Source organism: Panulirus ornatus, chromosome 7, assembly GCF_036320965.1.
Source record: "Panulirus ornatus isolate Po-2019 chromosome 7, ASM3632096v1, whole genome shotgun sequence".
In the NCBI taxonomy this organism is placed as follows: domain Eukaryota; kingdom Metazoa; phylum Arthropoda; class Malacostraca; order Decapoda; family Palinuridae; genus Panulirus; species Panulirus ornatus.
This window is the reverse complement of record NC_092230.1, coordinates 3,156,637-3,184,492: the sequence shown is the minus strand read 5'-3', so window position 1 is coordinate 3,184,492 and position 27,856 is coordinate 3,156,637. Positions and strand designations below refer to the sequence as shown.

The 27,856-nt window shown below is 43.3% G+C and overlaps 1 protein-coding gene across 1 annotated transcript in view; it reads left to right on the top strand.

The window, feature by feature from the left end:
• LOC139749329 (DBH-like monooxygenase protein 1 homolog) overlaps nucleotides 1-19,376 on the top strand; it is a 229,044-nt gene extending 209,668 nt beyond the window's left edge. The window contains exons 4-5 of the mRNA XM_071663051.1: nucleotides 6,170-6,316; nucleotides 16,288-19,376. Of these exons, the coding sequence (XP_071519152.1) occupies nucleotides 6,170-6,316; nucleotides 16,288-16,518 (378 nt within the window). The 3' untranslated portion in view covers nucleotides 16,519-19,376. The remainder of the gene's footprint in view (nucleotides 1-6,169; nucleotides 6,317-16,287) is intronic.
• The last annotated feature ends 8,480 nt before the right edge of the window (nucleotides 19,377-27,856 follow it).

Below are 27,856 nucleotides of genomic sequence, written 5' to 3'. Positions count from 1 at the left end.
GTGACCAAAGCTGGAAAACATGTTATAGTTTTGTAGACGTGCACAGGTTGCTGAATATTTTCTTATCTATGAACTCGAATTCATTTCTCTTACTCACAAGCAGACAGTTGGTCTCCTTAACTGCTCGACTACTGCGTGACTTTGGCTACAGGTTTAGGGACAATGTCGACTCCCAAGTCCCTCTCACACACAGATTCCTCCAGCTTATTCACTGCTACGTGATGACGAGGCCTTTTAATGAAACCCATCCTCATTATGCTACATTTTCTTGGGTCGACCTTCATCATGCTATATCTCAGACCAACATTGGAGTCTGTCTAGGTCCCCTTGTAAGTTCATGCAGTCCCTCAAGCTTTTCAACTTCCTCATGACCTCGGCATCATCCGCAAACATCCTCTGGTAGGAGGCCACACCTTCTGGTGCGCCATTTGCAAAGATCAAGAAGAGCAACGGTTCTAGGACAGGTCCCTGTGGCACTCCACTGTCTCCCCGGACATGCGTCGTGTGTGTGTGTGTGTGTGTGTGTGTGTGTGTGTGTGTGTGTGTGTGTGTGATCTCTCCTCTTTATATCAGTCTTTCTTGCTATTGATTTTTGTGCTTTTTGTCAATTCATGGAGCTAATGTATCTATATTTCCCTCCCCCCCCCTCTCTCTCTCTCTCTCTCTCTCTCTCTCTCTCTCTCTCTCTCTCTCTCTCTCTCTCTCTCCCTCACAATGGACCCGCCCGGCAGTTCGGCACAACAACATGGCCCACTTGTCAACCGAAGTATAAAATTTAATACATGTGTCCCCTCACCCGCCCACCCACACACGGCATTGTGCGCTCCCTCCCTTACCCTCCCTCCCTGCCTGCCTGCCTGATTCCCTCCCTCCCTCCCTCCCTACTGCCCGGCCCCCCCCCAGGCCGCCACTCTCCCTCCCGCCGCTCTCTCTCTCCCCTCTCCCTCCCTCCCTCCCTCTCCCACGAGGTAAAGTAATTGTCTGGACCCAGAGCAGCAAGTCGGCCCAGGACGTAGAACTTGCCATGATCTGTTTGGCTTCTCTCTCTCTCTCTCTCTCTCTCTCTCTCTCTCTCTCTCTCTCTCTCTCTCTCTCTCTCTCTCTCTCTCTCTCCCCCCCCGCCCCTACCCGGCCAAAATGGGCCGACATGACTCATCCACTTGCCTTAAGTCTGCTTTATTTCCGCCTTTACGAACGCGGGCGATTGTTGTCTGAGCGTTTGCGCCCTTCTCTCAATGGGCCCCGGGGCACTATCTTGCCCCGAGTGACTCTCTCTCTCTCTCTCTCTCTCTCTCTCTCTCTTGCGCTCTTTCTCTTTCTTGAAGGATTGTGGGAGTAGAGGGAGTTCTCTTGCAACGGGCCCGACGTCTGTTGCTCTTCTGCTAAGGAGGATGTTCTGTGTCTCAAATCTGTTGCCCATGTTGTTAGCTGTTACCTCCATCCAAAGAACAGAAATATCTGTTGTTTTATTTTGTCTATGTCCATCTTAATCTGTTCTCCATATCTCTAGTTTCGTGATATCTCTATCTTAAGTGATATCTTTATCTTACGTCATATTTCTTGCTTGCTTGATATCTCTTGCTTAAGTGATATGGTTTGCGAGGTGCTCTCTCGTATGGCTTCAGTTCATCAACGCTTCGAGATAGATTTCGAAGCACTCGAGGGTTCAACAGAAGGATCCGAACTCGTTTGACTTCACGTGATTAAAAGACGTTTAGCCGTCTTAGGGGACGATAGATAGCGGCATGTGATGCCATCGTCACACGATAGATAGCGGCATGAGATGCCATTGTCACACGATAGATAGCGGCATGTGACGCCATCGTCACACGATAGATAGCGTCATGAGATACCATCGTCACAGTAAGGGTCGCTTATGGCACAAATAATACAACACATTGCTCTCGTACTTTGTGCTTGGCTAAAGGCGATCTTGTCTGATGTATTATTTTCTTCGTCATGACATATCATTTCGACCCCGGGCTTGCTATAATGTGAAAGCCACGTCGCCCCGAGTATACCACATCGTTCCAGTTCATTCTTTCCGGGGCACACATTTTCGAGTGTTTAATCCCCGATACCCCAGTGCCTTCTTTACTCCATTCTTTCATACTCTTTTTGGTCTCTCTCTTTCTCTCTCTATCCCCTTCGCTTCCAACACGTAAGTCTTCCTCAATCTCTTTTCATTAATTATCGCATTCCCAAACCATTTCAACACACATTAGTCTGCACTCACAACCGTATCACTTTCACACACGTCTCACTACATATCACACTCATACGTCTCATACCCAACACGTCCACTCTCTGCCTCTCTTTCGCGTCCAAGGTTCAAGCCTCGCATCCACACACCACCGTCGAGACGACTAAATATTCCAGCATATTTACCCTTGTCCTGAGCTCTCCTTTTACACACCCCTTAACGTGTGCTTAAGGGTTGCATCGTCGTATTCAAGGGTCGTACCGTCGTATTCAAGGGTCGTACCGTCGTGGTCAAGGGTCGTACCGTCGTGGTCAAGGGTGGAACCGTCGTGGTCAAGGGTCGAACCGTCGTGGTCAAGGGTCGTACCGTCGTGTTCAAGGGTCGTACCGTCGTGTTCAAGGGTTGTATCGTCGTGTTCAAGGGGCGTACCGTCGTGGTCAAGGGTCGTACCGTCGTGTTCAAGGGTTGTACTATCGTGTTCAAAGGTGACAAAAAGATAGTTTACCCCCCAAAAAGATACCATGAACTACCAGACACGTGAAGTAACTATATGATAGATACTTTTTTGGTGATGCTGTTTGGAAACCGCCCACGGAATTTCCTAGAGAGGCCCAGCTATTTACATTTTATATAAACTGTAAATTTATGGCCATACCTCTCCACTTCGTCTTCATTTACAAGTATGATTTGTTTGTGAAAGTTTCACAGCAACATCTTTTGTGTATATATATATATATATATATATATATATATATATATATATATATATATATATATATATATATATATATATATATATATATATGCTCCCAAACTAATTGTCAACACATTATTTCTGTTGTCCTATTGGCTGTCTCAGAAGCATACATGATCAGAGTTCTGCTCTCCTATTGGCTCAGAAGCCATACTTAATCACAATTCCCCTCTCCTATTGGCTCAAACTAACGTGTTCGAACGCTTTGTGTGCTCTCTCTCTCTCTCCTCTGCGAAGCCCAGGTTTCTACTCGAGCAGAAGACAGAGCCAGCGTTTAGAATAGAGACAAGTTGTGTATGTTGGCAGTTTCAGATTCCAGGATGGCCAAAGATCGTAGCTGATGATTGTCGGTGGTTGTTGTATGTCCTGGGATAAACAGATGGAGATATGAAGTGAACAGCAAAAAGAAAAAAATGCGATTAGAGAGATGGAAGGAAATGAGGTAGAGAATTCGCCACGGAAATGAGTAAGAATGAGAGGAACGAGAGAGAGAGAGAGAGAGAGAGAGAGAGAGAGAGAGAGAGAGAGAGAGAGAGAGAGAGAGAGCCAATAACACGCGAATAATGGGAATGAAAAATGGAGGACGATCTCCCTCCCACTCCCGCCCCCACCCTGGGGGTAAAGATAAATGAAGGCATAAAAGAGAAGGCAGGAAAAAAAAAAGAAGAGCAGAGATTTATGACGCTTTATTCTGCTGTCAACAGAGGGCGAAACCCTGGCGAGGTGAGCGTCCTGGGTAAAGAGAGATGCGTGTTCATGGGGAGATGAAGCAGAGAAAGATTAGGCGAAGTGAGATTGTGAGTTCAATGAGCTGTATTGATCATGGAGTACACAAGAATGGAGATCAGGGGCACGGATATATTCATGTACATGTCTATGTCCCATGAGAGAGATAGAAAGATGTAAAAAACACCTACTCGTTAACCCGGAGGTAAATCAAAACACGGTTTAGTGACTCAGAAGTGAAAAAAGGAAAATGTGCCAAGTGTGGACGGCCAGTGAAATGGGGAGATGTTGATCATGCAGGAATGAGAAGTGGAGACAAATGACAAGACGTGTTCGGAACGACAAGTCTGGAGGAAAGAATGTGAGAGAAGCCAGAACTGATCTATGCTCTAAATTGTCTGAGTTTTCTTTTCTATATGTTGACGTGTCCCTTTCTATATGTTTTTGTGTCTCTTTCCGTATATCTATATGCCCCTTTCTTTGCGTCTTAGTGCCTCTTTCTATAAGTCTAGAAGCCCCTTCTATACGTCTTAGTGCCTCTTTCTATGTCTAGAAGCCCCTTCTATACGTCTTAGTGCCTCTTTCTATATATCTAAAAGCCCCTTTCTATATGCTTAAGTGTCCCTCTCTATATGTCTCAGTGTCCCGCTTTATATGCCTCAGTGTCTCTCTCTATATGTCTCAATGTCCCTCTCTATATGCCTCAGTGCCCCTCTCTATATGCCTCAGTATCACTCTCTATGTCCCAGTGTCCGTCTTTATATGCCTCAGTATCCCTCTCTATATGTCCTAGTCTCCCTCTCTATATGTCCTAGCCTCCCTCTCTATATGCCTCAGTGTCCCTCTGTATGTCCCAGTATCCCTCTCTGTACGTCCAGGGGACGCCTCAATCGCTGGACACATTTCGTGAAATTCCTTCACGTTTTGAATTAAGAAATCTGCCGCCGTTTGGTTTGGAAATCTCGCCGTCTGTTGAGATATTTACGACCTTCTGCCACTTTCATCAGCGTAGCTCAGTTCCCGCTGAAGGATTTAGGACGCCCGCCATGTCCAATCTTTCTCACTTCCAGGGATAAGTACAAGGACGGATGCCTCCCCATCCCTCACCAACACACATATCCCAACCCCTTTAATAGGGGGAGGTGATTCTCCTCATCTCCCCCCCACATAGGTTTAGATAAGAAGTCGACCCTACTGTCTCCTTCACGTCCTTTATAATTGCACTCTCTGATATATTTACACTCTTAACCCAGGCTCGTGCACTGTACATACCTGATGTACATGATATCTTGCGAGGCACACATTACTCTTTTGACCCCTGTGTTTCAAGAATCATTGCCTCTAGCTTTCATTATTTTTAGAGACATTAAAAGCTATTTCATCATCACGAAGATGAACATCACTCTCATTCGTCACTTTTACTTCTGTGAAAGTGACCAAAAAGCTGAAGACACTTTCCATCACCTTCATACATTTTTTTCATACATCCTTCTATGCCCCAGTCCGAGGTATGTTGTAAGAATATCTGTGTCTATAACACTAAGAAGATGGGTCGAAATACCTATAGTGAGATCATAGGTTCTTCTGATTGGTCCACCTTTGTCCATCTTGGATTCTGATCGGTCCATCTTTGTCCACCTTGGGTTCTGATTGGTCGAGTTCTTGAGGTGCCTTCGTTGCTGATAGGTCGATTCTTGTATACCCCTTGTGCTCTGATTGGTGGAACGCTGTAGTGGGTTTGATTAGTCGATTCTTATAGTGTCTCAGGTCCTGATTGGCCTATATTTAGGGTGCCCCGGGTTCTGATTGGTCAATCCTTGCGGTTCTCTGAGATCTAATTTTGTTTTACTAAAAGTATTCCTTTTCGAGCTCTAATTTACTTAAGTATTTCGCACTGAACTACTATTACTTTTACTTAAGTATATTTTCTAAGTAAGCGTACGTTTGCTTGGGTCACTTACATTCTGGATGTCTTTTATTCCGGACGCCTCGATTGCCGGACGTCTCGTTTTCCGGATGTCTCGTCGTCCGGACGCCTCGATTTCCGGACGTCTCGTTTTCCGGACGTCTCGTTTTCCAGATGTCTCGTGACTATCATGGACTTACAATCCAGTTGTAATTACGTAAAAGTAGTCCAGATTACAAGTACTTGCTTAAGTGTAAATCATGAAGTAATCTACTTAAGTGGTGTAATGAAGTAAAGCCACTTCATTACTTACAAGAAATTGATGTAAAAAAAAAAGTTGATGCGATAATCATCATTTTTTATAATCATTGATCATCTTAATTCATCATTTTTCATAATCATTGATCATCTTAATTCATCATTTTTCATAATCATTGATCATCTTAATTCATCATTTTTCATAATCATTGATCATCTTAATTCATCATTTTTCATAATCATTGATCATCTTAATTCATCATTTTTCATAATCATTGATCATCTTAATTCGTCTAATTCCACTTTTCTTCGCCTCCCTCAGGATTACTGGTCGGTCAAGAACGGGCCACCCATCCCAGACAAGTCCCAGGACTGGAAACTGCTGGCAGGACGACAAAACGACACACACACCATGATCAGGGTCCGTCGTCCCATCACCCCCAACACAGACGACGACAACGACGTTTTCGTGAGTACCCCCTCCATTCTTTTCCCTCCCTATTTACTCCTCCGTTTTCTGTTGACCTTTATCGGATAGCTTTTCCATGTGACCGGTGACCCCACGTCAGAACATTATCAAAGCTTTTGCGACAAAGGATGATCTACACATGTTGACATTACCATTCCTCTTCAAAAGTCTAGTTGCTGACCATGTAGACTCCGCCGCTTCTAATTGTTCACTCCTTTGTCGTCCATCAACGTCTGCTTCGTTGGCGGTTTCAAAGCTTGTTCCGGAGCCGTTCGAACTTTTGGATGGAAGTTTACCGAATCGCTTATATCGGCTGAAGAAGGATTTTTATTGCTTTGGGGGCAACAGAGCGATTTGTTTGTGGCTTAAGGACAGGGCTGTGTGATGGCGCGTGCGTTCGTGTAGATGTAGCGTTTGCAGACTATTTTTCTTTTGTGCTTGACCCAGAAAGATGGTGTCCGCTGCTCTGCTCACGTTCGTCTAAGACGGTTCCTGGACGCATGCTCTGTGCATCCGTGTGGAGTCAACATCTTCCTTTATCTTTCTGACTCTGTCACAGATGGTGGGCAATTTGCTGTTACAGGATAGATATGACAAGTTGTCTTAAAGGTTCGAATTAGCTGGAAACTTGGTCTTCTGGGACACTGGTTGTGGGGTCTATCCACTACCGTCTACCAGACTCCGCTGCATACGAATGCTTGCTTCTCACTGGACCTCAGTGAAGATTTCTCCCCGGCCATGGCCATTTATTAGGGGGTCTAGATGACCTTAGGATAGAGGGATGTGGGACTGCAATCTAATGGAAAGAGGTTCTGGAAACTTTCCTCCTTATTCGCCTTGTCTGGAAAGATAAGACGTCCAGTGTGTAGTTCCAGGATTCACATCAAGGCGCTGCTGGGGTTCGACCTGGGTCGAAGGTCGAGGCTGTGGAGCAGGGATGAACAGCTGTCTCAGAGAGTCTCGTTCTCTCTCTTCATGAAACTTGGTTCGAAGTTTCAGAGGACAGTTCCGATTCCATAATGAACCTCGAGAAGTAGATGAGGCATACATCTTGCACCTCCTCCCCATTGATCACCTCTTTCGCACCTCCTCCCCATTGATCACCTCTTTCGCACCTCCTCCCCATTGATCACCTCTTTCCTCACAAGCCTCCACATGGGTGTTGCCTGGGGCAAACCTGCCCAACACCTCGACCCAAAGAAGCATCTGGTTCTCACATACCCAAATCCCTGACACCTACAACACCTCAATGGCTCATTAATGTACGTTTGGTGTTGGCAAAAACCTCTCCAGTGAGCCATAGAGCTCTGAAAGTGTCATTTCATAACAATGGCCACCCCTATAAGCCGCCGTTTCGATCTTGGAGAGAACGAGAAACAAACTTTTAGATTAACAGGAGATGACGTATTGCGCCAGTACGCGGGTGATGTCAGCTGGGTAGTGTTGACAGCCCCACATGGCTCACTGTGAGGGTACCTTCTGGTCCCTGACCCCTCGCTGCCAAGGTACACTCTCTCTCTCTCCCCTCTCTCTCTCTCTCTCTCTCTCTCTCTCTCTCTCTCTCTCTCTCTCTCTCTCTCTCTCTCTCTCCCTTGTGGCCAGAGGGGGTCGCCAACCCTTTCACCTCACCCCACCACCAACACCAACCCCGCCCCCAACTCCTCCGGCCAACTTGGGCGTCCCCCCTACCCCCTCCCCCTGCCATTCTTCTCTCTCCTCACAGGCCAAATAAAATTCCAAATCTCCGCCCCAAGTTTGGAGTTTGAGACACGTCTCATATGTACTTTGGGGCAGAAAGTTTTGCTCTCCTTCCCACAAGAGGAGCAAGCGACGTCGTGAGGAAGCCGAGGGAGGGGCGTCTGGTGAGGTACGTAGGAAACAGCCTCCCTCCCTTCCTCCCTTCCTCCCTTCCTCCCTGGTGGAGGCTGCTGCTGGTGGTGGTTGTGGTCGTCATCTGTCTCATGCTGGGTTAGGTTCCTGTCGTGTTGGGTAGCGTGTTTGCTGTGTGTGACGTTGGAAATGCGTCTACGAAAGGTGTGTGTTCGTATGTGTAACTGTGGCACGTATAAACACACACACACACACACACACACACACACACACACACACACACACACACACACACACACACACACATATATATATATATATATATATATATATATATATATATATATATATATATATATATATATATATATATATATATATATATATATATATATATATATATATATAATCTAAATATCGTATCGTTTGTTGAAAGTAATTACATACATGCAGGATTTTAATTCTATCGGCTTAGGACTATAATCATATTAGCAATGTATTTCAGCCACATCTCTAGTGAGTGTCCCTGTGTGTGTGTGTGTGTGTGTGTGTGTGTGTGTGTGTGTGTGTGTGTGTGTGTGTCATGGTTTCTGTGTGGAGACCAACCACACTAGGATTAACCGTACGATATAGGGAGACTGTGAGCTTCCCTCTCTTCTCTTTACCTTTCCATCTTATAACCTTTCCATGTTTACGATTCAGCTCTACAACAGCACCCGATGGAACACAAATATGTCCTCTCTCTCTCTCTCTCTCTCTCTCTCTCTCTCTCTCTCTCTCTCTCTCTCTCTCTCTCTCTCTCTCTCTCTCTGTTCACATAATTCCATCTCTCATCTCACATGACCATGATCGGGCCATGGGTTATGGCCCCGTGCCATGCCAACCACAGTAACATAACTACCCAATTCCTCGTACAGTTCGTGGGACGCGCCAGTCTCGCACATCTGTACCCCTGAAGACTACAGCACATCCTCCCTACACAAGAAATGAAGCAAATACTGCATTATGTAGGCATCTTACCCACTCGACGCCCCAAACTTTTTTCCATTTCCCGTGAGGCTTTTAAATCACTTCCAACTTTCCCAGGTCTTATTCCCACCTCGGGTCTCACTTCTGGATGGCTGTATGCATTAAGCTTTGCCTCTTATGAAGCTTCAACTCCCTCACAGTTTTCATCCCTCCCTCATTCAAGCTTATGTGTATCATAAGACTTCCCTTATCTCTCAAACACAGGAGCCTTATACGTGCTTAAGTACATTATACTCTCAGCATATTCCTTATTACCCAAAGTTTCTACAAGGCAGGTACCACATGTGCAGCATCAGCATATAGCAACAGGATCTCATACGACCCTGTACGAGTGATATAAACCCACAGAACCTATTTTGAGGTCAAAATAAAGTTGAGCATGTGTGATATATGTGTGTATATATGTTGCAAGAGACATTGTTCTGCAATTGTATTCCCCATTATGTCCCACTATGTCCCGGTCAACTTACATGGTCATTCTATCCTCGTCCCTTCATCTATCATCAATCAATTAAACATCCAAAGTGATATGACAGAGCTCTTGGGTACCCTATCCCCCACACCACCTCATCACCTCCACTGCAAAGAAAAAATGAAGTAGTGGGGGACTCCGTTTACCAGCATCATCACCATGACCACTGCAGAGAGACTATGACCACTGCAGAGAGTTTCTGACCACTGCAGAGAGTTTCTGACCACTGCAGAGAGATTATGACCACTGCAGAGAGTTTCTGACCACTGCAGAGAGACTATGACCACTGCAGAGAGTTTCTGACCACTGCAGAGAGTTTCTGGCCACTGCAGAGAGACTATGACCACTGCAGAGAGTTTCTGACCACTGCAGAGAGATTATGACCACTGTAGAGAGTTTCTGACCACTGTAGAGAGATCTTAAACATCTCAAATTGTTAGTCTCTTCAGTTCATCATTCAACCTTTACTAAATTCTTAAACCCGCCGTATGAACTTTCATTTCCTTCCCTCACCCTCCTCCAGTACAATTTCTCCAGTGGGTTAAACACATTTTTCTCTAGTTGGGTTAAACGCGCTTTTCTCCAGTGAGCTAAACGCAATTTCTCTAATGGGTTAAACACATTTTTCTTCAGTGGGTTCAACACATTCTTCCCAGTGAGTTAAACGCATTTTCTCCAGTGGGTTAAACACATCTTCTCCAGTGGAATAAACGCGCCCTTTCTTATCTCCAAATACTCGTTGCTTCTCGTCCTCAAGAGATGCGGTTATCTTTGATATCATCTTTATCAAAATTACGACACACTAACTCTGCTAAGAAGGCTGGCATCCCCATACATGCAATCAGTGGGAAACGTGGTATCGTCCAGAACATACGTGCTATCGTGAAAGAACAGACTCGATATCGTCAAGAACAGATGTCGTAAAGAACAAATATGGTATCATACAAGAGAGAGAGTCTATCGTAATGAACAAATATGATAACATAAAGAATAGATATGATGGAACAGGCTATCGTAAAAGAACAAGTTTGATGTGAAGAACAGACATGATGTCGTCAAGAACAAATGTGGTATCGTCAAGAACAGACGTGATATCATGAAGAACAGACGTGATATCATGAAGAACAGACGTGATTTCATACAGAAAAGACATTGCATCGTGAAGAAAAGACATGATATCGTCAAGAACAACAGACATGATATCCTAAAGCATAGACATAGCATCGCCAAGAATAGTCTCAACGAGGAACTTCTCAGTGAAAAGGAGAACACCATTCCCTGCTCCTGGTAGGAGTGCTGACCTTAAAGCTGAAGTTATACAATCCCAGAACCTCTTTTATCGGGGATCGGCAACTGCAGCTAACAAATGTTCACAATGTTCTCTCAATAACATTTACAATATCGTGTTATTAGATATTCTACGAGGGTTTGTATGAACATTTCTGTCAGTACAGAAACTTGGACATATTAAAAAAAAGAAAGCTATTCTGTTAACAGAGGAGGAGTGTGATAAAGCAACAGAGATTCCTGTCACTCCATTTGAGAACAGATATAGCTTAAAGCAGCGCTTGTGTGAGCAATATCTTTCCATTTGAGTAACATTTAGGATGATATTGGAGAGCAAGATAATGTGATACCATAAGGCTCATGAGGCCTCTATCATTCACAGTTCTTCACATTCTCCAGGTCACCGATAGCCTCCAGGTCACCGATGACCTCCAGGTCACCAATGGCCTCCAGGTCACCGATAGCCTCCAGGTCACCAATGGCCTCAAGGTCACCGATAGCCTCCAGGTCACCGATGGCCTCCAGGTCACCGATGGCCTCCAGGTCACCGATAGCCTCCAGGTCACCGATAGCCTCCAGGTCACTGATGGCCTCCAGGTCACTGATGGCCTCCAGGTCACCGATGGCCTCCAGGTCACCGATAGCCTCCAGGTCACTGATGGCCTCCAGGTCACCGATGGCCTCCAGGTCACGGATAGCCTCCAGGTCACCGATGACCTCCAGGTCACCGATGACCTCCAGGTCACCGATAGCCTCCAGGTCACCGATAGCCTCCAGGTCACTGATGGCCTCCAGGTCACCGATGGCCTCCAGGTCACCGATAGCCTCCAGGTCACCGATGACCTCCAGGTCACCGATGACCTCCAGGTCACCAATTTCATCCCGAGCAGTAAGGCCGAATATCATGTCACACAGTAGAACAATTTGTTCTGTGTCATAGTACCAATTTTTACACCGGCAAATCTTGTCATTTACTTTTCTGACCCAATGAAAAATGACATTTATCTTTTAACTGTTATGTGATTGGCCGAGAGCAACACTTCGAACTTTCCATTACTCATTCGTCTACATTCATATCGAGATTTACAAAAATATACAAAAATCATTTTTACTATTCTTGTAGCAATTGACCTTTACATTTATATTCGTTTGTTTTTATCATTCTTTTATTTTTTTTGACAAGATCCATAAACTGTGAAGCATTGTTACAGATGCCACACCTCTCCCTCCTACGTATGTTGAATACTTGATTTCATTCCTGAATTTTTGACCCACGTAACTTCGCATGACGAATCATTCTCCTTTTGATTTTACACCTTTGAACTTAACATGGCGACTATAGAATACCTTAAACTGCAGTGATTAATCTAATCAGTCTTGAAGTTTTGTATTGATCCCGTGATCATTAATCACGTCTGTTCCTCTCATGGGCCATCATCTTTTGAGTCGAGTTCAGTTAAGTTCTGCAGTCAGATCCACAGTGACTGTGTGGTGAATTTAACCACACGCTCACGATCAGAGACATCCCGAACCAAACCATATCTTATAAACTTAATAACTTTAACTATCTTGATGGACTGGCTTGCTTTAGTCGACCAGTTTACTTAATAAGTAAGTTAGCGCTTAATCATGATAGTTGTTGTGGCCATGATTGTTTGCAAGGATGCTAAATGGTTATTGAAAGTAATTTTCACATGGAAGAGACACTCAAAGATTGTGCCATTACCCTACTCAGGAAGCTTGTAGACAAGATGATTTTCAATGTTCCTGAAATTTAGAAATTAGTCCATGAATGCGGTAGCCTTGATAAGGTGCATAGATAAAAAGAAGAATAGATAGATAGTAGGATTTATTCTATCTCTCAATTATCTACTTTGAATCTAAGACTCATGGGGTATCTATTGTTCTCCATCATTAGACCATCTAGGCCGAACATTGGCTTAATGGCAAACATATGGTCGCAATATTTCCAGTCGACAACATCACATGAAATACATATTTGTCTGTCTGTGTTCATCTCCCATAATGTGTGGGTTTCTGATGTGTCCACCTTGCTCCGAACGCATCGTTGGTCCTATATAAAGTTAAACTAAATCCAATAAGTGGTGAGTAAGCTCAGAAATCCTGTGGAGATTGTATTTTCAAAAGTGGAGGTTCCTTTTTGCAAGCTGAGGGGTCACGCAACCTTCCACTTCATCCAGGGTCTGTTTACGTTGCAATTTTAGCTGTTATTTCCACCTGAGAATAACATGGCCAAATCATGTGTGTTTTCTTGCATGGCCTGAAGTATGGAGTGAAGATGAATATTATGTGAGTTTCGCCCACGTTCATTTACATATGGTTCTCTCTTAACGAGAGGCATTAGTAATTGCATCTGGGGCTTTTAAATGACCCTCTATAACTTCCTCAAAGGAGGACATTAAACAGACGTTTCATGAATGTGTGTTGAATGATTTCTCCTGAGATTCACATAATCTTTAGCTTGTGGTCATCTCTAATTCCAAGGACCATAACAACGGAGGAAATTCGCCAAGAAACCCAGCTCGCTAAAGAAACCAAAATAAAAGAAAAGATCCATGATAAAATATCCACAGGATTTCTTAAATAAAGGCTTAGGAAGGGGACCACAACATCAGTCAACTCCATTTACTTTCGTTATCTGCACAGAAAACCTATTCGTTTTAACCAGAACCAGAGTAAATCCACTTGAAGAGCAAAGTGTTTAATATCCTACCATGATAATGTCTTCTATATGTGTGAACAGCTATGATAATTTAGTTGCCCTTCGATGCATGTTGGTGTTCTTGTGGCATACGTCTTATACCTCATCACTACATATAATATCATTTGTTGTTATTCTAGATGGATTTACATATTTGACTTGTTGTCATCCCATTCCAACAGGTCTGCCTTTAGCCTAACATCAATATTCAAACCTTTCTAATATGTATCTTTACATTTCTCACACCCATGACTTTGACCCATCTTGATATGAAATAGATAATCGTCTTTAAGCCCATAAATTTTTATTCTTTCTAGTTTCTTTATCATGAAATATTTCTCACCTACCTGGACCTTCCTAACGTTTCTTGTGATTTCTAACGTTAGTGATATTTTCCTGGTTTCATTATGACCGTCCTAACATTTTTTTTGATAGTTTTTCCAGAATTTTTTAGCTTGTCGCGGAGTTTTCAAATTTTTCACAAGTTTTCTAAATTGATCTGACTGACCTTCCCTCATCTATTTTGACCTTTCTAACTGGTCTTTCACTTTTGTCTAAGAGTTTCTAACTTTTCGTCCAACATTACACACATTTTCTCTTTCATTCTCACTATACTTAACTCTGCTCTAACCTCCTATATCTATAATGATTCCCCCTCCCCTCCTCCCCTCTCCAATTTTCCGTTGGCATATCTATTTTTAGTCTAACAATGCTGAGGTATATATATCTAACCTATAACATATATCATTTTCAAGTCGTGCAACTCAAACATATTACAATTTAGTAAATATGTGCCTCTGATTTCGCAGGACTGTAGATGGATTCATTCAGATGCACACACGGCAAAAAAAGTATCTTCGCACTTCTTGTGTGAAACAATATGACACCACGGACGAAGGATATAGAAAAATGTCTATTGGTCGGGCCTAACATGGTAGCCCTCCTTTCATGATATTGTAATATATTTATAGCTAGCAATATTTCATGTCATTTGTCACAATAAATGTTATATTCATTTCATATTTCGACGGAAATAACTAAGTGAGATTACCACAGTTATTAGAATATTTGTGTCACATTTACACGTACCAACATCACCGAAACAACACGAGTCGTATTGATCATTCCGAAATTTATCGGACCCCATCCGTGAAGATACTTTTTTTGCCGAGTGTACGCTCCAAAAATCTTATCTGTCTAATACTGTGCAAATTGCTTGTATGCTAGAAGGAAAATCTTTGTGGCCAAATAGAAATGAGATAGAGAAGGACTTTTGTTGTCTTCTCTCTTCATGACGCAAAATTGAAGTCTAATTAACTACTCCCACGTTTTCTTCTCCTACCCTTACATTGTTCATAACAACCCTATCAGGATCTCACTGTCTAAATCTATGTCAAATTTCATCTTTTTTCTTTCTATTTCATGAAAATGGTACGTTAATGATGGTCTTTCATTATATATTACGATGTATTTGATATGTATCTGGAGTTCATTAACTGTATGTATAAGGCTTTTTTTGCATATGTTTTCTCCACCTCCCTGCTATCCTCCGTACACCCAGAATAATTCACCATTCACCTATTCCTGCAAGCTAACCACAAACAATGCTAACCACAAACTATGCTAACCACAAACTATACTAACCACAAACTATGCTAACCAAAAAACTCTGCCACTAAAAATCAAACAGTCCTCATCTATCCCACACCCAACTCCCACCTCTCCTATCCTCTACTATCAACAAACCATACAAACCATACAAACTACTTCCTCGTCTCCAGCTGAACCCCCATTAACTCCTACCCCACAGACGCTTCCCTTCTTAAAGCACTGGCAAACTAACCACTAACCAGTCCCTTGCCATCCTTGGGACTAACTAACCACCCACTAACTACTTCCCTTCACTCAGCACTTTTTAACCACCTACTAATCAGCACCCTTACGCCTGGTACTAACAAACGCCTTTTAGCCATTCCCAACTTCCAGCACTAACCAACCAACCACTAACCACTCCCTTGCCACTGCCACTAACCAGCCAAACTCTGACTACTCCCTTGCCCCCAGCATTAACTAACCAATCCCTAACGACTCCCCTGACACATCATCCGGTACTGGCCACAAACCAGAATTGCTCCATCCAGCACAAACTAACCAATCTCTAAGCACTCCCTTGCTACAAAACCACTAACCTCTCACAGCCACCAGCCACTAACTAGTCATCCACTAACCACTTCTATGACCCCATTAACCACCCCATGATCTTCTCAATTACTCATAAACCACTCGTCCACCCCAGTTCCTTAACCTCATGAAATACTCCTCTAACTCCTCTATTACTTCCTGGCCCCATTAATGCTTCCCTGACCTCACTCAGTCTCCTAACCTCACTAACAACACCCCTGACCCCATTAACCACCTCCCTATTCTAACCCCACCACAAATAACACCTTCCCTGCCCTCCCTAACTAACAACCACAACTAACACCCCCCCTCCCTACCTTCCCCCATCTAACAACCACAACTAACGCCCCCCCCCTTCCTTCCCCATCTAACAACCCCAACTAACGCCCCCCTTGCCCCTCCCCCTACTAACAACCACGACTAACGCCCCCCCTACCCATCCTCCTACAGGACTGGCCGACCTGGATACTATGGGCATGGCACCCCCACGACCCAGGAGACGACCACAAGCCCAAGTACCACAAGAACAACAGAGGAGCCCGTCAGCTGTGCCTCCTCTCCACCAGCTGCTGGCCCGCGCCGCCTTCCCGCGCATCCTGCGTCGTCGCCTCCTTCTGCACCTCCAGCTGCGTCCTGCTGCTCTTCTTGCTCCTCTTGGCGCTCCTGCCTCACCTCTTATGAGCGCAGCCTGAGCTGTAGGCCATATCTAGTGCCAGGGAGCGGGGGGAGTATATATATATACATACATATATATGTATATACATACAGGGGTACCTGTAGCATACAGGGGGGGTTACATACGGTCGTGTACTGTAGACCCTACCCACAGTGGGGGTGGGAAGGGGTAAAAAGTGCTACAGTGGGGAAGACTAAGCCAAAAAACAGGCCTTAATGTATTCACACACACATACACACACACACACACATCGACCCTGTACCAACATCTATACTGATTCCAACCTAACTACACTGACATTATACTGACCCTACATTGTCTCCTTCTATGACAGCTACACTTACACCTCACCAACCCTAATCTGACCCTCTCCAACATAACTACACTGATACTACACCAGCCTTACATTGACTCTTCCAACACAGCTACACTGACACTATACTGATCTCCTCCAACACAGCTACATTAACACTACACTGATCTCTCCAACACATCTGCACTAACACTATTCCAACCTTATACTGACAACCTCCATCACAGCTACACTGACTCTACACCAACACCTACGTTAACCCATTCCAGTACCGTAACACTGACACTACATACCGACCCTACACTGACTGACCACTTCCAACACAGGGATTTCGTCTCGTCTTTTCAAACCGTTGTTGTTGTGATGGTAAAACTGTACAGATGGGAGAGATCTGTGCAGGGGGGGGAGAGAGGAAAGTGTCGTGGGGGGGGGCCTTCCTGGAGACCTTCCTACCACTGTATCATTGTTCAAAATATCAGTTGTATTCATTGTATTGTATTACACAGTCCATTATGTTGCATCAAAATGAGAAGTACCTTATTGTATAGGCTTGGCTGTTGGTAGTGGAGAGAGAGAGAGGGAGGGAGAGAGATGCTGGCAATCACCATGCCTCAAGAATGACGAATATGAGTGTTTTTGAATCATCACATCCACTAATAATTTGAGAGAAAAAAGAAAAGCCTTAGATTTCTTGAACTAATTTCATCTTGTTCCAAAGCTAATCAATGATCAGATAGATTCTAGTAATGTTCTCGCGATGAACATTAGGCTCTCTGATAAACAGAATAATGTAATGGTTATGAGGCATTATGTGCAGACTATGGATAGATGATATAGCTAACATCAGATTATGGGTAGATAATATGGCTGATATCAGGTAACTGTGTTATCAATGGAATTAACAATTCTCATCATTTACTTCGTAATCAACTGTAATCAGTCACAGAGATTCGCAAATCATTCTTTGGTCCAGGAAAGCCTTCGTAAAGGTTGGTCCAGTCACCACAGGGTCCTGTGGTACTAGATCTGTCACTGGAGGTTCCCAGGGACTTGGTCCAGCCACCACAAGGTCCCGAAGAACCTGGTCCAGCTACACAAGGCTCCAGGGAACTGGACCAGTCACTGCAGGGTCCTATGGACCCGGTCCAGCCACTGAAAGGGTCCCAAAGACTTGGTCCAGTCACAACAGGTTCTTAGAGAACTGGTCCAGCTACACAAGGCTCCAGGGAACTGGTTCGGTCACCGCAGGGCCTTATGGACCTGGTCCAGCCACTGAAAGGGTCCCAGGATCTTGGTCCACAAAGAATGAGGTGGGAAAGGAGTCATGAGTTACCCTCAGTAAACGTAAGGAGTGTGTGTATGTGTGCTGTCATCAAACATTTCCCCCGACGTCTAGATTGATGCATCCATCGTCAACCTCGATGTCGACTCTTGCCTGAGGAGGGCGCACGTCACTGGAGGGTCTTGAAGAACCCCAGTCTTCAAGTCTTTAAGGAAAGAGAAAGTCTCAATGGGACTTGGCTCCTTCTTAAGTTTCTTGAGGACTTTAGTTCTCAAGTCTTTAAGGCAAGAGAAAGTCTCAATGGGACTTGGCTCCTCCTTAGGCTTCTTGAAGACTTTAGTTCTCAAGATTTTAATGCAAGACAAATTCTCAGTGGGACTTGACTCCTTATGCTTCTTGAAGACTTCAGTCCTCAAGGCTCTAATGCAAGAGAAAGTCCCGATTGGACTTGAATCCTCCTTATACTTTTTGGAGCCTTCAGTCCTCAAGAGCCTAAGGCAAGAAAAAGTCTCAATGGGACTTGGTTCCTCCTTAGGCTTCTTGAAGACTTCAGTTCTCAAGACTCGAAGGCAAGAGAAAGTCTCAATGGGACTAAAGTCCTTAAAACTCGAGGAGGGGGCCTCTAAGACCTCTTGGATCTCCTATTTTAGCATGAGAACTTAAAAAGAAAAAGAAAGGGAGTGTAGCGGATCGTTGTGACTTGTTCATTGCTAAATGAGCTAAGTTTTTCATTTCCATCTGAGCTGGTTCACTTCCCCCCTACCACGGCAAGATCTCCGAAGCACAAATTAAAACTCACCTCAACCATCTTGTCGATTGAGTCACCAGCACGAGAAATATTTTATCATGTCATTTAGATTCTACAGTTGGGTACTGTCCTGTGTGAGTCTGCTGATAACAGGGAGATCTACTGCTGACCAGAGTACATTTTTGTGTTCTGCTGTGCGGAGAGCCGACAGCACTCGTCAAGCCTTGTTATGTCGTAGCCCCACACTACCTACTACTACTACTACTACTACTACTACTACTACTACTACTACTACCACTACTACTACCACTACTACTGCTGCTGCTGGTCTCGGATCATCCTCCACGCTATAGTTTTGTCTCTGGGTCCTCAGTGTATGATACCTGTCTCCCCCCCACCCGAATGCCAGGACACATGTCCTCCCCACTCCACCCTCTCCCCTCCCCCATCTTCTACTGTTGACCATCCTATGATTCGAACACGATCTTGCATAGTTAAGAAAATCGCATTTGCACTTCGATTTCACAAATATATACGTGTGTGTATATATATATATATAAATATATATATATATATATATATATATATATATATATATATATATATATATATATATATATATATATATATGATTTGCATAACGTATATTTCTCAATACAAGTGAGAAATCTTTTTCACCACCATCTCACCAAAGGCTTGATATTCGCGTCTATCGTTCACCCTCTTTTGCATCGCATTGTATTCCTCATGTACTCCTGTATTGTGACTGTATTTCCAGCACTGTATTACGTACTAAGGGGATGAGTTCCCTTCCAGCGATACCGTCGTGTATCACATGCAACAGAGATACAATTGAGGACCTTATGGCTTCTTTGTTTACATTTGGCAGGGGATACGGGTGCAATTATTCTTTACTCTCTTTTTTCTCTCTTTTCTCTCGACCCATTTACAAGTCTTGGCTTTCGTTGGAAGCTTATGCAAAGACCTTCCCTCTTTGTCTGGATGGGTTTCGACTCTGTCTCTCGATGGGTTCCAATTCTGTGTCTCAGTGGGTTTCGATTCTGTCTTGATGGGTTTCGATTCTGTGTCTCAAGGGGATTCGATTCTGTCTCAAGGGGATTCTAATCAGTCTCAGTGGGATTCGAATCTACGTCAATGGGATTCGAATCTATCTCAAAGGGGATCGAACCTGTCTCGATGGGTTTCGATTCCTTGACGACCTCAACTGGATGGTACCGCTGGAGGGAGGTGCGTCCTCTTTCATTTTTTCTGCTGCTGCTGCTGCTGCTGCTGCTCGGCAAATCCAGGCACATTATTTTTGCATCGTAATCATTGACAAAACGTCTGTTAATTGCCAGGTCATCCATGCAATGAGACTGGACATTAGTTTGATAATTTATTTTTGACATTGTAAACAGGTTAGTGTGTATAGTCTGTGGGTGTACATAAGATTCTCATTAGAGGATTAAATCTAAGATTAAGATTTAAAAAAAAAAAAGTAACCTCACATATGTATAATATATATATATATATTTATATCCATCTCCTCTCGCTATGTCGGGAGTTCTACAATCCTTCAATTTACCACAGTTATCAGTTTTCTTCTCTTTATCTTCAGCTCAAAACAAATCAGATAATGGTATTTTTTCTTCCCGCAGTTTACAAATATTGCTCTCTCTCATCATGACCCATTAGTTATCATCTTCACCTTCGTCATTATCAGTAAAGTAGTAATCATTCAGCCTTTTGGGGAATACTTATCTAATTGGGACAGAGAGAAACACATTATCAAATATTAATGAAGGGATTTCATATCCTCAATTCATCTACTTTCATTGAAATTTCAGAGTATTTCAGCTTTTCAGAACGAGTCCCCAGGTGATAAAATTTCATCAGAAGTGTTCCATACAACTCCTGAACTTCATTCAATATATCATTCATGGGCGAAATCATGGACTATAGGTTTGCATGACGGATGTTCAATTCTATTCATTTCAATCGCCAGCAGTTTTATTATCCCCTGATAACACGATGTCAGTATCAAGATAACATGATAGGTTCACATGATAGCATCTTAGATTGCAGGACGTTCCTTTACACGTCACATACACTAGATGGAAGATTGATCTAAGGGTTGTGTTAAGATCCTGGATTCTGGAAGGCATGGAATGGAAGAGGTTGTTATAACATTACATTATGAGACACCTCGTCATAATATTACAATAATTCTTGTAATGCAAGATTATAGAATTTTTTTCGGGAAAATATTCATTCAAAACGAATTAAAGAATGATTATCAGTGGTTGAAGATAATTCAAATGATATATATATATATACCTTAGCTTCAGCCACATACCAGTTTTATCGACCGAACCCTTAAAAGAGGATGAACAGCTGGGCTGGCTGTGAACCGACTGCAGTCCATTCCACTGCATTGTATCTACTGTATTATGAACTGTAGGCGTGGACCGCGCGGAACGTCGCTCGCTCTCCTAATTCCAGGTTGTTTTCCGTTGTATTCCCTATTCCCGTTTTCCAAGGGTTACAGTAAGGACTGAAATTCGACAGTGGGTACAGGGAACGGTTACAGCGTAAAGAATAGCGCGCACACAAAAGGTTACGTAATCTAGTACCATTACAATGGCCGGTATCAATAATGGAATTTGAAATAGCTGTTTGAACTGTAATTACGTCTATGAAATTAACTCCATTTACAGCAGCATAAATACAAAAGAGGCCAATTTGGCGCGGCAGTGGATCCAATTGGCGACCAAAGCTGCCTATAAGTGTATGTAAGCTACGCACTTAACACCGATATGCAAATTAGACTTCAAATATCTCGCCCTTAAAAAAAAGAAAATAATATATGGTCCGTGTGTATAGTGTTATTAATAGAAGTGATATATAAAACAGTGGGAGGGGCGTGCATTGCTGCAATCCTATATCATATGGGTATATCTGGCACTGGGTCTCTCTCTCTCTCTCTCTCTCTCTCTCTCTCTCTCTCTCTCTATCTATCTATCTATCTATCTATCTATCTCTCAGTCAGTTCATTGATGTGCTATTATTCGAAATCCCAGATGTGTGAACCAACAAGCTGTGGGATATATGAAAATGAATGGATTCGTTAATATCTTGAAGCGCTTCGGAGCCTGAATCACCTTAGAATTCGCTTGATCAAAGAAACGAATTCGTCGATATGTGAACTGCTTCAAACCTCAACACCTCTGAACCATTTAAAATTCGCTTGAATAATGAAATCGATTCGTTAACATCTGAACTGCTTCAAACCTCGGCGTCTCTGAACCACTTCAAAGTCGCTTGACTTACGGTACCATGATAAGCATCGGTCGAGCTGTACTGGTCGAAACTGTTCCGAACACAGTTTCTGGTTGGCTGAGAATTGCTCAGCTGTCACAGTGGGACGGGGAAGGGGGAGGGAACCGAAGGCTGGGGGAGGGTGGAGGAAGACCATAAAATTGACTGGTTCGAATCCAACACCTCGAAGACTCGGGTTCTTGGCACGACCTTGATAAATGTCGTCCGGGGAGTCTCTCTCTCTCTCTCTCTCTCTCTCTCTCTCTCTCTCTCTCTCTCTCTCTCTCTCTCTCTCTCTCTCTCTCTCTCTCTCTCTCTCTCTCTCCAAGATAGCGGGCGACGAAAGGAGTGGGCTGAGGGGGGAGAGCAAGAGTGGGGGAAGTTGGGGTAGAGACCTGGGAGGGACAAGGAGGTCTTGGAGAGAGAGAGAGAGAGAGAGAGAGAGAGAGAGAGAGAGAGAGAGAGAGAGAGAGAGAGAGAGAGAGAGAGAGGGTGTTGAGGTGTAGTGTGAACTGATCAGACAAGGCAGGAGTGCGAGAGGCAGATGTAAACAGCGAAAATGACGAAAGATAACGAAAGGAAAAGTGAGGAAAAAAAGGGGTGAAAATGAGAGTGGTGAGGTTGATACATGAGTATGAGGAAGATGAGGCAAGTGCAACCCATGACTGAAGATGAGGATTGTGAGGGGATGGACGGGTAGATAACCAAGGAATGAGAAAGATGAGTGAGAACAAAATGAGTTCAGAAAACCAGTATTGACAAGAAACAGACGCGAGAAATGATGGAGAAATGGAAAGACTTTAAAAAAAAGATGATATAAATATAATGAGGATGATATTAGAGACAATTGATAGAAATCTATCGAACAGTGAAAGAGTGATAGATATGATGCTCTGTTCTGTGACTCACTGGTTGTGATGATGACTGACAAGAGTATGGGAGAAAGTTGACCAAAATATACAAGTTGAGGGAACAAGGGGTCTATCACCCTGTGGGGAGGGGGGGGGATCAACTCCACCTCCCCTCCACCCCCACCTTGTCCTGCATGTTGATGAGGTGGGGTACACACACACACACACACACACACACACACACACACACACACACACACACACACACACACACACACACACACACACAGCCAGTTAAATCTCTTGACGGAACTTTTCTTCGACTTTGATTGGCGGCTGACATGAGGTGGGGGTGTGTGAGGGACGGGGGGAATAATGTGGTATAAGTTCTCGTGTGTGTGTGTGTGTGTGTGTGGTTGAGAGTAAACTCACTCTGAGGTCCTGCCGTGTTTGGAGGCGTATCTGTGAGCCAGGCAAAGGAGAATAATATTTACCATTTATGAATCTGAACGGAATCTAGGTCCTGCTTAGGTCGACGCCCCTTCAGAAATCTCTATCTATGTAGTCATAGAGGATATCAGTATAGCACTTTATTGACGACACGGTTGGATAGATTGTCTATACGACGCTGCAGACAGTAGCTGTGGACACACGCAGCCATGCACAGCGTGTTGATTCATCTCTTCCTGAATCATTAGAAAACAACTTGATTGTTAATTAACATGCTAACTACATAGCTACGTATTCCTACGTATATATATATATATATATATATATATATATATATATATATATATATATATATATATATATATATATATATATGACTATCATGATGAATATATGGATTTCTTTATATCAACAAAGCCCATCCAGAATTCAGGTTCGAGCACAGGTTCCATTCTTCACCCAAAGAACACACACACACACACACACACACACACATATATATATATATATATATATATATATATATATATATATATATATATATATATATATATATATATATATATATATATATATATACACCCCCACAAAATTCACTGGAACACTATTAGCATTTGGACCTTCAGTTAGTCCCCAGAGTGTATTAAGTTTTCCTACAGAGAGTCTTCAGTTCACCCCCATAGAGTCTTCAGTTTGACCCCAGAGAGAAAGAGAGAAAAAGATTGAGAGAGAAAAAGAGTCAAAACCCTTCACCCATTTAGAAATCATCACTCACCAACTCAAAAATGTTCGCTTCTTTATCCTCTTCGTAACTCTTTGGCAGCCTCCATTAAAAAAAAAAATACCTATTGATGTCACGTTGTGTAGCATAGTAGATTATATATCTATAATACCACAGGGGATTAATGACGCTCAAACCCAAGATGAAACATATTCCAAAGATTCTGGGGTGACATTTGCGCTGGGGGGGACGCCAATATTGCTGGGCTGCCAGAAGGAGAAGTCTTTGGTCCATCTCTGTTTCAACCCAATAAGTGATCCAGAAACACAAATTTATTCTCTGCGTTATACGTCCATTCACTCTAATTTTCTGTGCCATTTGCACACTGAATTGCACTTCATATTGGCTAATCTATTCAACAGTTCATCTGTGTGACTTTATCTATCTATATCTATAACTATGTATGTCTATATGCATTATGTATCTAAAGCCTTTTTCTTTCTATTATTCTATCCAATTCTAAACCATGTATGTTTGTGCGTGTTTTAGTGTGTGTGTGTGTGTGTGTGTGTGTGTGTGTGTGTGTCAGTATAACTGGTCAAAGTTTTTCCCTTGAGGCGTGTGTTGCTGAAGATACAGCACTTCATGTGTAGAACTCTCCTCAGATTGAGAAGATGAAGGCACGTACAGAGCATCAGATTTGGGAGGAGCAGTGTAGTTTCAGAAGTGGTATAATAAGTGTGGGTCAGGTGTTTGCTTTGAAGAATGTGTGTGAGAAATAATTAGAAAAATAGATGGGTCTGTATGTGGTATTTGTGGATCAGGAAAAAGCATATGGCAGGGTTGATAGAGATGTTTTTTTTAATGTTTTTAGAATATATGGTGTGGGAAGAAAACTACTAGAAACAGTGGGAAGTTTTTATCAAGGGAGTAAGGCCTGTGTACGAGTAGGAAGAAAGGAGAGTGATTGGTTCCAAGTGAAGGTTGGTCTACTGCAGGGTTGTGTGATGTCACCATGGCTGTTTAATTTTTTTTACGGATGGGGTGGTGAGGGAGGTAAATGCAAGCGTCTCGGAGCGAGGGGTGAGTATGCAGTCTATAGAGGATGAAGGGGCCCTGGGAAGAAAGACAGTTGCTATTTGCTGATGAACAGTACTATTGGTTGGTTCGAGTGAGAAACTGCAGAAGCTGTTGACTGAGGTTGAATGAGTGTGTGAAAGGAGGAAGTTAAGAACAGATATGAATAATAGCAAGGTTATTAGGTTCAGCAGGTTTAAGGAACAGGTCAGTTGGGGTATGAGTTTGAATGGAGAGAAATTGAAGCAAGTGAAGTGTTTTGATACCTGACATGGCATCGAAGGAGCCATGGAAACGGAAGTGATTCATAGGGTGGGTGAGGGAGCATCTAAGAATGTGTAAAATGGGAGGTCGTTATCTTGGAGAGCATGGGCCATAGATAAGGCTGTGGATAGATGTGTTGGAAATGAAATATCTGAGGACAATATGTAGGGCGAGGTGCTTTGATCGAGTAAGTAATAAAGGAAAACAGAGATGTGTGGTAATAAAGAGAGAGAGCTGAAGATGGCGTGCTGAAATGGTTTGGACATATGGGGAGAATGAGTGAGGAAAGGTTGACGAAGAGAAAACATGTTTCAGAAATGGAGGGAGCAAGAAATGAGAGATCAGATTAAAGATGGAAGGACAGAGAAAAAAAAATATTTTGAGGGGTCGGAGCCTGAATACGCAGGGCGGTGAAAGGCGTGCATGGGATAGAGTAAGCTGGAACGTTGTGGTATACAGGGGTCGACGTGCTGTCAATGGACAGCACCAAGGCGAGTGAAGCGTCCTGGGTAAACTTTTGAAAGTTATGTGGGGCCCGGATGTGGATGGGGAGCTGTGTTTTCAGTGCATTACACATGACAGCTAGAGACTGGATGTGAGCGGACGTGGCCTTTCTTCGTCTTTTCCTAGCGCTACCTCCATAACTCATTGCTAATCGGTACGGACGAAGACAGAAGAGTAAAGTATTGAATATTCGGAGACTGGATATTCGACTTATTACCTTCCACAGGAAATAATATTTGCTCTAGGAAATCCTTCATATAGATGCAGAGGTCATTGGTATCAGCCACGTATAACCCTGCAATAGTATATGCATATTGGGATGCATTCATGCATATGTATACATAATACATATCTGTACGTTTAACATTTTCACTCAGATAAAAGAATTGGATTCTCTCTCTCTCTCTCTCTCTCTCTCTCTCTCTCTCTCTCTCTCTCTCTCTCTCTCTCTCTCTCTCTCTCTCTCTCTCTCTCTCTCTCTCTGCATGTCTACATACATAGATAAACATATAGACAACAAATACCACAATACCAATCCTATTTAGGGGTTTACCTCTGTCCTTATTTCGCACACGATCAACAACAACAAAGAATTGACAGAGAATACGAGGCACAGAATCCAGTGGCCAGGTTTTTGAACACAGAGAGGCACAGCCCAGCCCCCGTCTATGGCGCCTCCTTCTTTGCAAATGTCGACTGTGAATCAGGGAGTACGTGTGTGTGTGTGAGTGTGTGTGTGTGTGTGTGTGTTTGTTTGTTATTAAACACATTTTTTTGTCCCTTCAATGACTCTCTTCGTGAGATCTGCAATCTCAACCTGACCCAAACTTGACCCCTCACCCATCCCTATAGCACATCCCCAGGTGTTGACCCAGTCCAGATTGACCTTTGACCCGATGAGGAGAGGTGTGGCTGACCTTATCTCGTGTATTCCCAGTGACCTGGAGCTCCGTGATTGACCTTCCTTGGCAGGGGAGGTCATTTGACTTTACCTGTCGATGGATCAGGTTATATTGGTTCACTGGTGAAGTTTGGGTATATTTCTTGGCCTCTCTCTCCACCCCTCAGTCACCCCGAATCACTCCACCCAATCCCACTGACACCAATCGTCCCGGCCTTGAAGTCCTTCCTAATCCCCAATCATACCCCTACTCATCACATTTCGCCTGCTAATCCTCAAATCCTCTTCCTTTTCAGTGACGCCCCAATCCTTCCATACCCCAAGAATGACCTCCTAATCCACCATTTCCTGAACTCTAATCCCTCATGAACCTAATCCTACCATGATTTACATAGATACATAACCACACCTACTGCATCTCTACCATGGCCTCTTTTGCCATAACTAACCCACCTACCATATCCTTAATTACCATGATTCCAATCCATGGTATATATCCCATGACCCTACCATGAAAGGCTCATTAACTTCACTACCATAACCTCAGAGACTGTAATTCTACCCTAATCACAGAGATCCCTTACCATAAATCTACCATACATTGAGATGGTTTATATAAAGCTGCTATTACCATAATGGTGCCATTCATCATGACCCTGTAAGTACCTTAGATACCATAATCCTACCATAAACTCAAGCAGTTACTCTAACTACCATTATTCTACCATAGCCTTAGACACCATGCCCCTACCATAACCGAGCCATCAAAGTTCAGTCTACCATAACTATACCGTAACCTCAGGTACCATGAATATACCATAATCTCATCTACAATAATCCTGCCATAGTCTCAAATACCGTTGGGCAACCATACCCCCAGATACCATGGCCCGACCATAGCCTTGCTAACCATA